We start from the raw sequence: 13,844 nt of genomic DNA on the forward strand, positions 1-13,844 counted from the left end.
GAATTGAAAAGTGTTAAGGAGGGCTGGATTTAGGTAAAGTAGTAGGAGGAACGTAAGATAAAACCAGACATTTTGGAAGCTCGAAATAAAGTTTGTCATCGAAGATTCCACCCAGGTCTTGAACGGAGGTCAGTAGTGAAAGTGATTATCCGCCAAGAGAATAGGGAATGGAGGTTGAATGTTGGAATAGCACATCCAGTGGCATTTGCTGACACTCAGTAATAGCTTGTTAACTGAGCACCGACGGACCAAAGTATCAGGTTGGACTGCAAGGGAGCACAGTCTAGCGGAAACGAGATAGCGACAAATAATTTAAGGTCTTGAGTGCGGGTGAGGATGGACGGCTGGTCATTGATAGAAAACAGGAATAGTAGGGAGCCGAGTACAGAGCCTTGGAGAACACCAGAGAAAGGAGATGATGAAAACGAATAGTATCCATGAAGGCAATGGTATGAGAGGGAGGAGGAAAGCCAAGTGCGTTTGAAGAGGAGAATATTGTGGGCAAGGGTATCAAAAGCGAAATCGGTATCAATAGCGTGTACCTCCTCTAGGAGCCTAAAAGGTAAAGGTAGATTATCAAAATTGAAAACAAAATAATAATCAGTTCGACGGTATGAGTTTGACTGACAAGTAAGCCATTGAATCACGACCTGTTGAGCTTTCTCCCTGCTTTGGTATCCGAATTTATGGGTGAAGGAACAAGTTTGGTTTCAGCATGTATGGAGAGGCTTGTTGTTGGTGTTTAATTCAAATTATTTCATAGCGATTTTCAATTTAAAAAGAGTTTAAGTGTCTATTGCGGAAAATTAATTTTTCTGTTTAATATGCAAAGGCACTTGCCGCCGCTACATTTAAAATAATCAGCTAATTATTCTGTAGTTGATTTTTATGAATTGACAATTCCTAATGTATTTGCAACGACACCTACATATGTGACGAAGCAAGGACAGCCATATCAGTTTATTGCAAATATTCGGAAGTCCTGGAAGGATTCATCACAATTCAAGAAAGACGTCAAAGCACAGAACATTAGAACTATATCAAGGCAAGAAATTGAGAAGAGAGAGGAGTGGGGGTTCACTAAGCTGATATTGTCGCGGAGCATTGACTGATACGATAAATACTCTTGTGGGCAATTTCCTCGAGGGTTAAGAACATATAGATCGGAATACTGGTCAACTTTCAATACTTTATAACAGAGAAGCGAGGGTTGGCACCGAATCATATAGAACAGTGTTCCACAGACTTCAATTGGTTTAGTCAGTGCGAATGGTGGGGAAAGATGGTATAGATGCACTAATGTGTATCTTATGCACCGGCTTAATGCTAAATAATTATTTCTGGGATATTTATTTTAGACACTCCACCGTCGGAAATGGCCAAGTTTTCCCTGGAATCACTCCAGGAAGCGATAAGGAATGTAAATTAACTTCAGCTCCGAATGCATGCATTAAAGTGGGTTGCGCTGCGTCCGCAGTAAAATTTATTAATAACAGAAATGCCAAGATATTGGCTGCTCCGACATTTTTTCTCTGCAACATCCATTGTAAGTGACCGTTTTGTTTCTGTTGTAGTTTTGGGTTCAGAAAAAAGTATAACTAGGTTAGGAGTAAAGTTGATAGACCATTAGCTTACTCCAAACGACAATATTTATTTTACAGTGTATATATATATTTCGCGAGCAACTTACCCCCTTCATACATAGTACATAGTAAAAAGCTAGCGAGCCGCTTCGGTCACGCTGCTCCCAGGGCAGAGGTGAGGCAGCGTCTGACGATTTGCCTCTGCCTTGGTAAGAAACCGTAAAGCCGTCGTCGCCTGACATTTTTTATAAGTTTGGGTGCTAACCCCAAAACGAGGGGTCCGTAGGCCAAAACAATAGGGAGTAAGTTGCTCTCCATTTGATTCGGTTCGGCATTAAGTTGATGCGGACTTAGGGCCTCCCAATTCTCAAAAAAAAATGTGTTTACCTGGTTCTTGGGATTTCGTTTTGGAAGTTTCAGTCACTGCAGTGTGCAAAAATGGGTCGTGACGACCCTTCGTGGTCACAGTCCTTGCCTTTCGCCCTCCTCGGCTTCCGCACAGCTCACCGAAAGAAGTTTACGGCCAGCCCCCCGGATATAGTGTAGAGGAGAGTTCGAGGCTCTCCGTCGATCCTGTGCTGAATATTAGAGCAGAGTTAAGTGACTCCAGCATGCTGCGGCTGCTCAGGGACTCGGTTTCGAAACGGCGGCCGACTCTACCTCCACGGCACACGGCGCCAGAGGTCGAAATCCCCGGAGACTTGAAGTTATGTTCATAGGCGCGGTTTCAGCTGGGTCTGGAGTGATATGGCGGCACATCGGAGGATTGAACCACCACTGCATTGCCGCCTTCTATAACACACTATACTGCCGCCGTCGCACTGCACTGTCACCGCTGCGGTTGGCGGCTTAGCATGAAGCCGGCACGCAAACTTCTGTTCTTCTGATTCAGACCGCCGGCAGGAGCAGACGTGATTTTAAAGAAAATTAAAAACGTGCTGCACTAGCTCCAGAGATTTCTTTTTGGAATTTTCAGTCACTGTAGTGTACGAAAGTGGAGAAGCATCGGCAGGAGTGGTAATTATTCAAGTCGTATTTTTTAAGAAGTCGCTGCGGTCGGCGCATAAATCTTCAGTCAACACCCTGTCGAGGAAAATTGGACTCTATAACCAACAGGCTTCCAAAATGGCGACAGCTGGTTCCCGAAATACAGACTTAATGATTTCTAATAAAATATGGGCCGTGTACTTGCTATGGACTGGAGTTAGTAGTTTTGGCTTTCGACGCCACGGAGCGATACGTGAACAGTTGCAGATTGCCACCAAAGTAAAAAACCCAACTGTGGTTCGATGCTAGGAAAGTCCGCAGAAATGGTAGTTCTCAAACTCATCGTATTAAAACGATTCAGTGAAACAAAATAGATATTTCTAACAGCGGAACAAAAAGGAGAAGGTAGTGTTGGAGGAATACAGTACATTGAAGAAAACCTTCGCTTTGTTGATCGATTGATGGTACTGTCAAAGAAGTCATCGTATTTGAAATAAAATGATCCATCAAATGCATCGTACCGTACATTACAATTAGTTGAAATAAGCTTCGAATTATCTATTCAAAACCAATATTTTCCATAACGGCCTCCTCATGTGCTGCACATAGCCAATACACAGATATAATTTGAGTAGATTAAAGTAAGGTAAACTCAAAAAACGGAACACGTAGCGACAAAAAATGGAAAATGGAACTTGCATACCCAATATATTTTCATTTGAAGTAGAATTTCGTAGTAGACCGGCGTTATCGGCAAATACAAAAAAACCTTGTAAGATTCAAGGGCTAAGTAATTATCCTCAAATTAAAGAACAAAATTGTCAAAAGTAAGGTACATGATTAATTTGCTGCTTTAATAATACAACCGACTACTAAATTCCGATATTGAAATACCAGATTAAGTTTAGATTATTGATTAATAAATTTGATAAAATACTCGGAATATTTTGTAGGAATTTCATTATCAGTAGAGTGTTTACATCAAGTCTTCACTATCTTTGCAAAGTAGTATTCACGCTGGTATGAATACATATCATAATTTATACTATTTAAGTTTGGAGATAAAAAGTCAACAATAGTCGCGCGAGAGAATTTATCACAACATATCGTTTTGATAATGTTTTTTTTAGAAAAATAGAGCAGAGTTCGCTGTTTTCATTTGTTCATTGAGTAGATTCTATCTCACCTATGTGTACTTAGATAATTTTGTATCGACAATCATAGATTTTGTAATGATTTTGTCTTATACAAAATTAAGATATTTTCTGTGAACTATCAATAATATTATACTACCCTTCCTTCGAGAAATATCTTACTCTAAAAGATTCATCCAAAATAAATATGATAAATGAATATAGTAATCGGAGATGTCGTGATCAAGTAAAACCCTTTGATTGTCAGGTGATACCTTGGAATATTGCTTTTTTTTGGAAAATTCGCATTAACGTTTTTATACATGATCCTTGTGAATTTTATTATGCTAGTCCCTATCCAACTCGTATATCGGGAGATGTTGGCAACATCTAGAGTGGAACTTATTAAAAGTCAACCTTTGGTTTTTCAAAAAAACTTGGGTGTTTAACTCAAAACGAGGGGTTCGTGGACCACAAGAGACGAAGTAAGTTGCTTACCAAGTGGTCCGGTCCCCCATCAAGTAGATGCGGACTCAGGATTGCCTGCACCCTCAACAATTATTAAAAGGAATTTTCGACGTTTAAGTCCCTTATGAATTTGTAATTCAGGACATGATTTACATGATCGAGGAGACTTTCCTTTGCAGTGAAGTTTTCACAGGGGATTTTCCTTGCTTAGTGGCAAGGAATCAACAAGTCATTATCCATTCAGTAACCGGAAAACTGTTTTGTAAATACAATCATATTTTGAGCACATTTCAGGCTTATGGTACAATTGAGTGGATGAAATGGGATACGTTACTTGACAACTGAATACTGACCTTAACTAACAAGGAAATCTGGATCATCAAGAGACGAGAGTTTTTTAAAAAATTACGCAAAGATGAAGCGCACTGATGAAACGGGGTTGAAGAGATTCCCTTTTTTATGACGGATCGAGGTGGTCCTTTGACAGCTCCCACCCACTCATGATCAACACATGACTCCCAGCACTCCATGTTCAAAGAGTTGATGGTCGAACTTTGTCAAGATGAAATTTCCTTAATAATTTACTTTCATTTAATAGGGAGGTTTTTATAAATAATCCGGTCTGCCTGTCATATGCATTTTATCTGGAAATTGTTCTTCCTATTGACACGAAGGTTGGTGGGGATATTGGAACTATAAACCTCCATGCATGTAATGAATATCAGCATTTGATTTGGAGTTTTAGGAGAATTGGAGACGGGAGAAGAAAGGGAGATGATCCGGGCCATTGCATAGTTCAGGATATATAGCTGAGAAAGTTCTAAACGTCAGGATTTTAAACGTAAATGGTAACAGCGGAGTTACATTTGGTCGTAGGCATGAATGGTTATTATTCACTGTTCTTCGCAAAGGGTATCGCTGTTCCACCTTGGTTAATAGAAGCAATCTTGAGATGGCCATTTGAAAACCCAAGTACCTAGTTTCATCGCACAAGATTACTGAATGATACCAATTTACCCACGGTCGGTACAATTTCATATCGATCGCGGATATCCTCATTTTAATTGTGTTTCATCGCATAAATAATTTGAAAGTTGGGACTGTCTATTGAACAAAATAGGAAGGCGGGGTTTCTGTTTCAAATCGCGCTCGAATCCGTTCACTTCCGGATAGCCAGGGCGTTCATTTTCGTGAAATCCATCTTGACGTTGTATAAGATGACCCACGAAATCGTTCTGTAGAGAAATACAACGCGCTAATATTTAGCGTTAAACTTGGGATTGATTTATGGATTTTTGAAAATGACTAGGAAATAAAAGAGCAGAGTTAAGAGTCGTATACCTTACGGTTGCTCCATCGGAGAAGTGTATACCGAGCGAACCTAATACCTAAACCATGTCTGGGTGTGCCGATCGAATCTTTTTGAAGTCGGTGAGGTACCTACACCTTAACTCTCTCAGGTTCGCACCCAGGTGCTCATTTACAGTTGAGTATACTGGAAGATCGGCATAATCTCAATCAGTATGCACCGACTCGGTTTCGAATCGCACACGCTTGAACCTGAAGGCAGATGACGACGCGACTAAAAAGAGGATCCAGAGCCTGCATCCCATATTGATTGGCGCTTGACTTAAAGATGTGCTTATTCGAACAAATAAGAACAGCAGTAGACAAGGTTACAGCTATAGTTCAGCCTTAAGTCAGTTAATGGCAAATATTGGGGTCTGACTATCACACTACCTCTGAACCGGTTGTGGCGGTGATTATGGCCATGTTTTGCAATAACCTTCTTGCTAAGGAAAGTAAACCATGTACAAGCGGAAGAGGGAATGCTCAAGGGGGTGGTTGCTCAGCAGAATGGCAACATACATAAAATGGGTGGCAAGTCTTTTGGCAAAACGAGTGAAGAGGTAAATGGACTGCACGGTTGGTTGGTAACTTAGATACGTGGTTGATCTGAAAGCGTGGTGAGACTATTTCCTTGCCCAGATTCTAAGGGCTTATGGAGGTTTTTAGTTTTCCTCGCACTAGATTGGGAAAGCCCGATCCCCTGATTGTGTATTCTGCAACGGGGTGGTTATGGGCGACTCGGACCATATCTTTTTTTCTTGCAAAAAGGGGAATGGGTTTCGTCAACAATTTTATGCAAACACAGGAGAGCTCTTTCCAGACAACATTGCCTGAGAATATCTGAGGAGCGCTAATAGATAGGGGACCATGTTGCACATTACATCCCGGTTCTTCTTATTGCGAAGAAAATAGAGTTCGACCGGTGGAGGGTCCGGATGGCAGGGGGTTCCTTGAACAAAGATTTTCTTTCATTCTCCCCTTTCCCGTGGGAGAAAGGAAATCCCTGACTTGAAGATTCCCTAGAGTGGAAGAGAGGAGTGCAAAATAAAAAGACAAATGATTCCAGGCTGATTTTCTGACGCTGAGGAGGTGTTTAGTTCGTGGTCTGACAGCGTAGCCTTGCGGGAATCTTGTTCTTGTTCGAATTAGAAGTGTTTGAGATGCGGAAAAGGAGGTTCACATATGCCGAAGTGCTATCAAGAATTCGGAGAACCATGACAATTCGTTAAGCGATAGCACCTGTTATGATGTGAGTCCAACGTGGCATCAACTTTGCAATATTTTCAGCCGGCTATGCAGAGGAATCCGCTGAAGAACCCTAATTTGAGCATCAAGCTCGAACTTACAAGAGGATGTTCACCTAGTGAATAAAATTCGTTTCGGCACCAGAGTATTCGGAAGCGAAGAAGCTCTGATCCTAATGCCAGCTTCCGGGCCCCACATTGGGCGCCGGTTTTATTATGTTGCAATAACTGTGGCCTCACGTTGAGCGTTTTGGGGATAAGATAAGTGATAATAAGTAATTTATTCCGATGTATTATTCAAGGATACCTGTTTGTCTTTATAGCTTCTTCATCCTGTATGACCATTGTGTCTAAATACGATAAATTGCAGTAAGCTTTGGCTTTCAATGGTAACTATATGAGCCGAATTTGAGGCGAACCGTAGTTGTCGGAGAAATTTTTCTAGCAGGTCTTCTACATCGGGCATCAGAGTATGGAGGACCTATTGAAAGTCCGAATACCTGTTAGTTATTGAAAAAACAATCTCATAGCAGGGGAATAGGGAACCAAATTTAGACGGACTTACCTCATCTTGCCGTGCAGAAGAAAAATTAAAGAGGAAAATGATGCAGGAAAGGTAGTTCTTGGAATCACAACCTCCAATATACTAAAGCGCTTTCAGTAAATATACTTTAATGACTCTTTTGGACATTTTGAACAAATTTGGTAACAATTTTCTGAGCATATCTTGAAAATTGGATGTCACAGGTCCATATTGGGTCAAATATTCTTTTGAGTTCTACCACCTTATTATGTGATAAGCTGTCGATCAGTCTGTACATTTGTCAATCAGGGTCATAGACAAGGAAAACCGAGTCTAGAGGGAGCCAGCCCGTAATCGTATGATCATTTTACTTTTCTTCTCTATTCGGGATCCCGAGAAAATTCCGAATCCAGGAGAATTTTTCCAGGTTTAAGGTTACGTTTATTTGAAAAGAATCTCTAAGACGGATATGACAATTGAGCGACTGACTATTTAAAACGGTGCCTTTCTCTTTCTAGCATCTGATAGCAAAAATGATCTCGAACAACTTGTCCAGAAATGGAATGATCGCCTCATGCAACACAGTCTCAGATTAAATCTAAACAAAACTGAATTTTTGACGACCGATCCCTATGAAACAGGCACAATCACTGTCATCGGCAGTGATCTGCCTAGAACTGAGCGATTTAAATACCTCGGGTCAACGCTATCAGCCAATCGAGAATTACGTTATGCAATTGCTTCACGCATTAACGTAACCTGGATGAAGTGGCGTTCCACAACTGGCGTTCTTTGCGATCGACGTATCAACGAACGTCCCAAATTTAAAATTTACTGCAATGTCGTCCGTTCTGTCGCTCTCTATGGTTCTGAGTGTTGGCCGACTATAAAAGACAATGAATGGCATCTTGCGGTAAGGGAGACGAAGATGTTACGTTGGACCAGTGGAGTCACACGGTTTGATCACATCCAAAAGGTGGATATCCGCGATCGTTATGGGGTTGCACCGATCATGGCAAAATTGCGAGAGAGGCGTTTTCGATGGTATGGTCACTTGCAAAGATTGGTCTGAACATCGAAGTCGATGGTAAACCACCAAAAGGCAGGCCAAAACAACGGTGGCTTGATACGCTGGATGGGAATTTAAAAGCGTCGAGATTGCACCCAGATCAGGCATTCGATAGAGCCAAATGGCGAAGCCGATCAAGCCGATCACAGGAACTAATTGCTCTTTGACCAAAGGTTATATTTGATATATTTTGCGGACTAGCTCTTCCTTCGTCAGTGGAAGATCTTCTGACGGCAGATACAATAAGCCAATATGGGTACATTTGTTTTTCGATTTTTGCACGTGCTACCACGGTTCATTTTCGTTCCATATTTGACAATCCTTTCTGGAACCTGACCCTTCAATTGTCCAGAATCATTTATTTTGACAAATGTATTACTGACTCTCTTCTATTTCGCGACGTCGATTTACTCATTGTTAATCTGTGCTTCTCATATTCGCCATAAAATCGCTCCTTACTTCCTCAAACATAGGAAGTACTCTGTTTTAGGCAGAGGCTTTGCGTTACATCTTTCTTATAGACTCATTGGCTAGATAGGACGAAATACCTGCTTAGGCAGCATTACAGATTTTTAATTTCCATCACTGGTCACGACATAGCCCTGAGGGTACCCATCAGATCTCAGTCCTCCGAATTCGCCAGTCTCCCTCTTATTTCAGTAGCACAGACCGTATTTTTTTTGGATTGCAGAGCACATATCTAAAACCGTTTCGTGCTGGTTGAAATACGATGGACACAAAACACAGTGAAATTCATCTTATATAAAGATACAGCTATACATCGTGGATCTATCTCTAAAACCAAACAAACCTTATGTCTTTGGGCAGTATAGTTTCCGTAACTGTATGTGCACCTCAACCATACCTATTTGTGGTGTATGCATTAAAGTCTAAGGCTTTTCCATTCCTCCATTACCAGAGCTCCTTTTACATGACCTCTGATCCAAACACCCAGGCCTGACGAGAGAGGGGGTAAAAAAGGGGTTTCCCTCCCGACCCGGAGTTTTCTTGGGGGTCTGGAATATAAATTTCAATGAAAAAAATTCGCATTAATTCCACCCCGGGTCCAAATTTTCTTCCTATTGCCCTACAAACACCACTTCCATAATTGTGGTATAGTTTGCTGATAATGCTCAGACCTATGTCCTTCTTGCGCAAAGTCCCCAAATTTTGAAAGTGAATTAACATCAACCTGATTGCTTACCTCAGGTTTCAGTCTTTTTCACTTCACTTCACTCCACTTCGCATTAAAGGACTATGAGCACCTATTGTTAGCCAAAATGCACGGTGTACCCTTTTTCTTTAGGAGGATTTGACACATTCGTCTGACGTGCAGTTCCTGATTCTTCATGATAAGAATGTTGATACATCCGTCTGGCCTGCATTTCCTGCATTATTTTGATCGGCCGTTGTTGACTGCGCCTGACATCATTATGCGGACAAACCCGAAAAACCCAGCAAATCGCTCCACCCTTTTTTGCGGATGTTCTACTTGACCAGCAGCTTGACTACAACCTCTGTCATTTCTCAGATGTTGAATGTTGGATATTAAAAGTATTACACCAGCCAATGGTAATTATTATTATCACAAGATATTTTGGTATGAGAGGCTTACATTTTGAAGGGGCGATGTAAAATCCATAAATTATGAACTTTAAGTTCGATTAGGGTCTGTACACTCTTTTTCATTTCTTAAGAAGTCATAAAATTAGATTGTGTTACAGTCAATCTTTGCGCCGACTGATCACTTAATTCAAGAAGATTTCGGAAGTATTGAGAATGATATCTTTACAACAACTTCAAAATCCGTTCCATGAAAAATCAATTAATTAACAATAAACGTATGAATTGCCACTATCTTACTTTCAGCTTATGCAAATTCAATCCGATTCTCCTCGTGAGCTTCTTAACTTGTTCCGTGCCATCCTATCTCACTTGGAAAATGTCAGCATTCATAAAAATCACATTTTTATGTTAATATCTGAAGTCATCGTCTGAGTGCTCACGAAACCAAGGTTCAGCATTAAAACCACAACCGAATAAAAGATAGGTCTTACAGCCTTTTCGTGTTTATGATCTTGTTATGCAACGTCGTAAACAAATTCGCCCGACGGCGCTAGCCGCAAAAAGAACGGATCGCTCATGCTCAAATTACCAGAAGTACTGGCTCACGTATCCAATTCAATCATAGGCGCCAAAAACAGAAAAAAAAAGATAATAAATTACGAGATCTCGTGCAGATTACATACCTGGAGCAGAGCTATCAGCATCTGGATGGGACCACTTCTGACGACTACGGAGCCTATGGAGGTGGACTTCACATTCGACAAGGATGATTCGCCTCCGCTTTCCCGGTTCGTCTCTAAGGACTCCGGGTATATCGTGGACGCCGAGGAATTCATCTTGGCGCTCCTGTAACGACTGGGTAACCACTTTCACTTCTCAACACTGATAAAACTGATAATCCTGTATCTGATCCTGATCACCCTTAATTGGATTTAGAATAATGCGAGGCTCTTTCAGCTGGGATGTCCAGAAATTCGCAACACTTTCAACACTCCAAGCGTTCGCGTCCGACGTCCAACAAGCGACAACGTTCAGGTCGTACCGACCAACAAGCCCAAGAATGATTTCATGGTAAATATTCTAAAAATAACGCGCCTTTTCGTCGTTCTATCTTCCAATCTTGCTCGTGAAAATTATAATTCGCACTGATCTTACTGCTTGGAAGCTGGCATCTATCTATCTAATCTTCGTGACCGCCACTACCTTTGCCAACTGGGGGGAGTAGAACTTTTCACTGGACTCCGTCGAGGATTCCGGGAATAATGTCACGGTCGTTTTGCAAAGAAACCTAGACTAAATTTAGTAAAACACCGAAAATTCCTTAAACACTTCGCCGATGGTTACAAGATTCTAGATTAGAATTTACACACTAAAACTAAAGTTAAAGCAAATGTTCCGAGGAAAGCCAACAGCTCACACGCGTTGCGTCAACGAGACTGAGAAACCAGGGATCTATGGGGCCGATGGGGCTACTGGGCAGCATGTATCTGAAACAACCATTCGGCAACATCTACATTAGCTGAGGTGTCGTATCAGCATGGAGCCTCTTGGAGCATCGCCGTCTTCGAGACGGTTGGGGAGCCCAGAACAGCGGGGAGGCCAGACACCAGGGCCTCAAGAAAGCTGCGAGTCGCAATGGTCACGAGAAAGTAGCCGATTCGCAGAAAGTAGCGAGCGAGTACAGAAGAGAACCCAAGAACGAGGAACTACCGAACGCGCGAAGAAAACCTGTCCGGGGCGGCCACCTAACATATGAGGCATGAGTGGAGCTTTTGGGGCCTCGCTAACTCTTCCGAGTATTCATTTCAAATAATGGCGGGCTCGTGCTCTGGCGCGATCTCCAAATCATAGACCGGCTCACTTGGCGGGAACTGATCGATAGTGAGCTTGGAGCTTAATTGCATGCAACTCTTGCATGCTACATAGAATGGAGCCCTTCTCCGGTTGATTACAAAGCGATCTCCATAAAAAGCTTAAAAGTTCATTCGTACTTTAGCCGCTCATTTTGACAGTTTACATATTTTATTGGGCAGAAATAGAGAGAGATACTAGCGGCGGATAAAGGTTGTTATGAACTTGGATACCTATAATACCTGAAATGGAGCTCATTTTACACACAATATTTACAACAATCAACAACAATGCGGTACGTTAAAAAACAATTTTAGGCAACGACTTTTTTTTGATTATGGAGGTGAGGCAGCGTCAGCAATAATTAAATCTAAGTTGCTGGGGGAATTTGAACGACATCTGGATCTTGTCCTCAAAACTGAGCTGTTCAGGAAAAATAAAATCATGGCAATCAACACTTTCGCTATTCCCGTCCTTCTTTATACTTTCGGTGTGATACAGTGGAGTAATACGGATTTTGAATCTGTCAATTGACGGGTAAGGGTAGTTCTTACAAACAACACCTAGTTTTATTTTCGAAATTGACGTTTCCAAAGATGCACTTAGCAAGCTGGATCACATCATGGGAACTAAAATGATCTATTTGCGCATCGATTTCTAGAACACGATGATGAGCATTAAGGCAGACGTAGGGACGAGTATCGGAAAATTGGGAAAGTTTGAAGAGGACAATAAAGACCCCACGACTTCTTGCCTCTCATCAAATTTCACCACCAAATATATGAACTTTTAGAAACTATTCCCTCCTGGTTTAAATTTTACCTAAGTAGTTTCAAGGCCTCATCGGAATACCTCAGAGCTCCATCCTAGGCCAATTTTTGTTCTCATTTTTCAGTCATGATCTTCCTGCGTTGTTCATCTGTCTAATTTAAAACTATCTCCTGTTGCCTACTGATCAGAGCATCCGTTAATTAAGCCTTGACACATTATTTCGGTAGTACGTTCGGAACAAGTTGCCACTTCATGTAAGAACATGCTATTCGTTTTGTTATTCTCCAAAAAATCTGTCTGCTGGCTCTCGCTAACTATCTCGATCGTATCAGCCTTCAACAGTCATAGCCTCTTACAAGGATCTTCTAGTTGGAGTTTGACTGCAACCTCCAGTTTAATCTTCATTATGTCGATGTACCCAGTTTAGCTTCCAGAATGTCTGACTTTAGCTTTCGTTTTTCCTATCAATTCATTGGTATCCATCTGTCAGTTATCGTTTATAACTCCTTCGTCGGTAATATTCTTTACTATCCTTCCGAATTGCGGTCTCCTTACCATAATTGTGATTGTCATGCAATTGTGTCAGTTCAAAGGATATTTACTCGATCCCTAGACTTTTAAAGGAACCATACTTCTTCTAGTTATCCAAATCGTCAGTCTTTCCCTAATATGCCTCTACAACATTGAGGAGCCTTGACTGACGGATCAGTCTTTTTAAAACTTTGTTATATCTTGGAAGATAGTTCAGACAAATCATGCAACGTTCATAACCTTATGACTTTTGTGCTATTTCTCATTCCGCTATCCCAGAATTTTACGTGAATATAAGCGATTAGCAATTAGGTTAAGAAACAGCATATCCACTGGCATGGAGAGGCTTCTGGTGCAGTTGTCTAGGATTTACGGTACTTCAAACCTAAAGGAACCCTGCAACTCACGTAACTAGTGTCTTGAATAGCCTCACTAATGTATATCTAGGGACGATGGGACGATTTTAACCGTTCCGTTAGAAATGCTAATCCGGGAATACTTGAGGTCCTTTTACACGCTGGATGTTTTTTGCAGTGCACACTGTTTTCGGTCTCCTAGACTTTTTTATTGTCGCTGACCAATCCTTGTTAACCCATGTTTTATTTGGAATGACTAAATGATCACTCGAGTTTAAAATTGCCAACCAGGAGGCAAAACAGTTCAAATAGCGAATTCTGGTCGTTCAGTAGCGAAGTTATACGCCAGTTCGTTCGTTGAAGTAGCCGTCAAAACGCACCATTAACAGAAATCATGTCAATGTGAATGTGA

At 41.3% G+C, this 13,844-nt stretch overlaps 1 protein-coding gene across 1 annotated transcript in view; it reads right to left on the reverse strand.

Moving 5' to 3' along the window:
• Positions 1–13,844, reverse strand: part of LOC119647649 (titin-like) — a 448,809-nt gene that overhangs the window by 366,301 nt on the left and 68,664 nt on the right. The window contains 1 exon segment of the mRNA XM_038048710.1: positions 10,607–10,789. Coding sequence (XP_037904638.1) covers positions 10,607–10,789 — 183 coding nt within the window.

This window comes from Hermetia illucens, chromosome 2 (genome assembly GCF_905115235.1).
Source record: "Hermetia illucens chromosome 2, iHerIll2.2.curated.20191125, whole genome shotgun sequence".
NCBI lineage: Eukaryota > Metazoa > Arthropoda > Insecta > Diptera > Stratiomyidae > Hermetia > Hermetia illucens.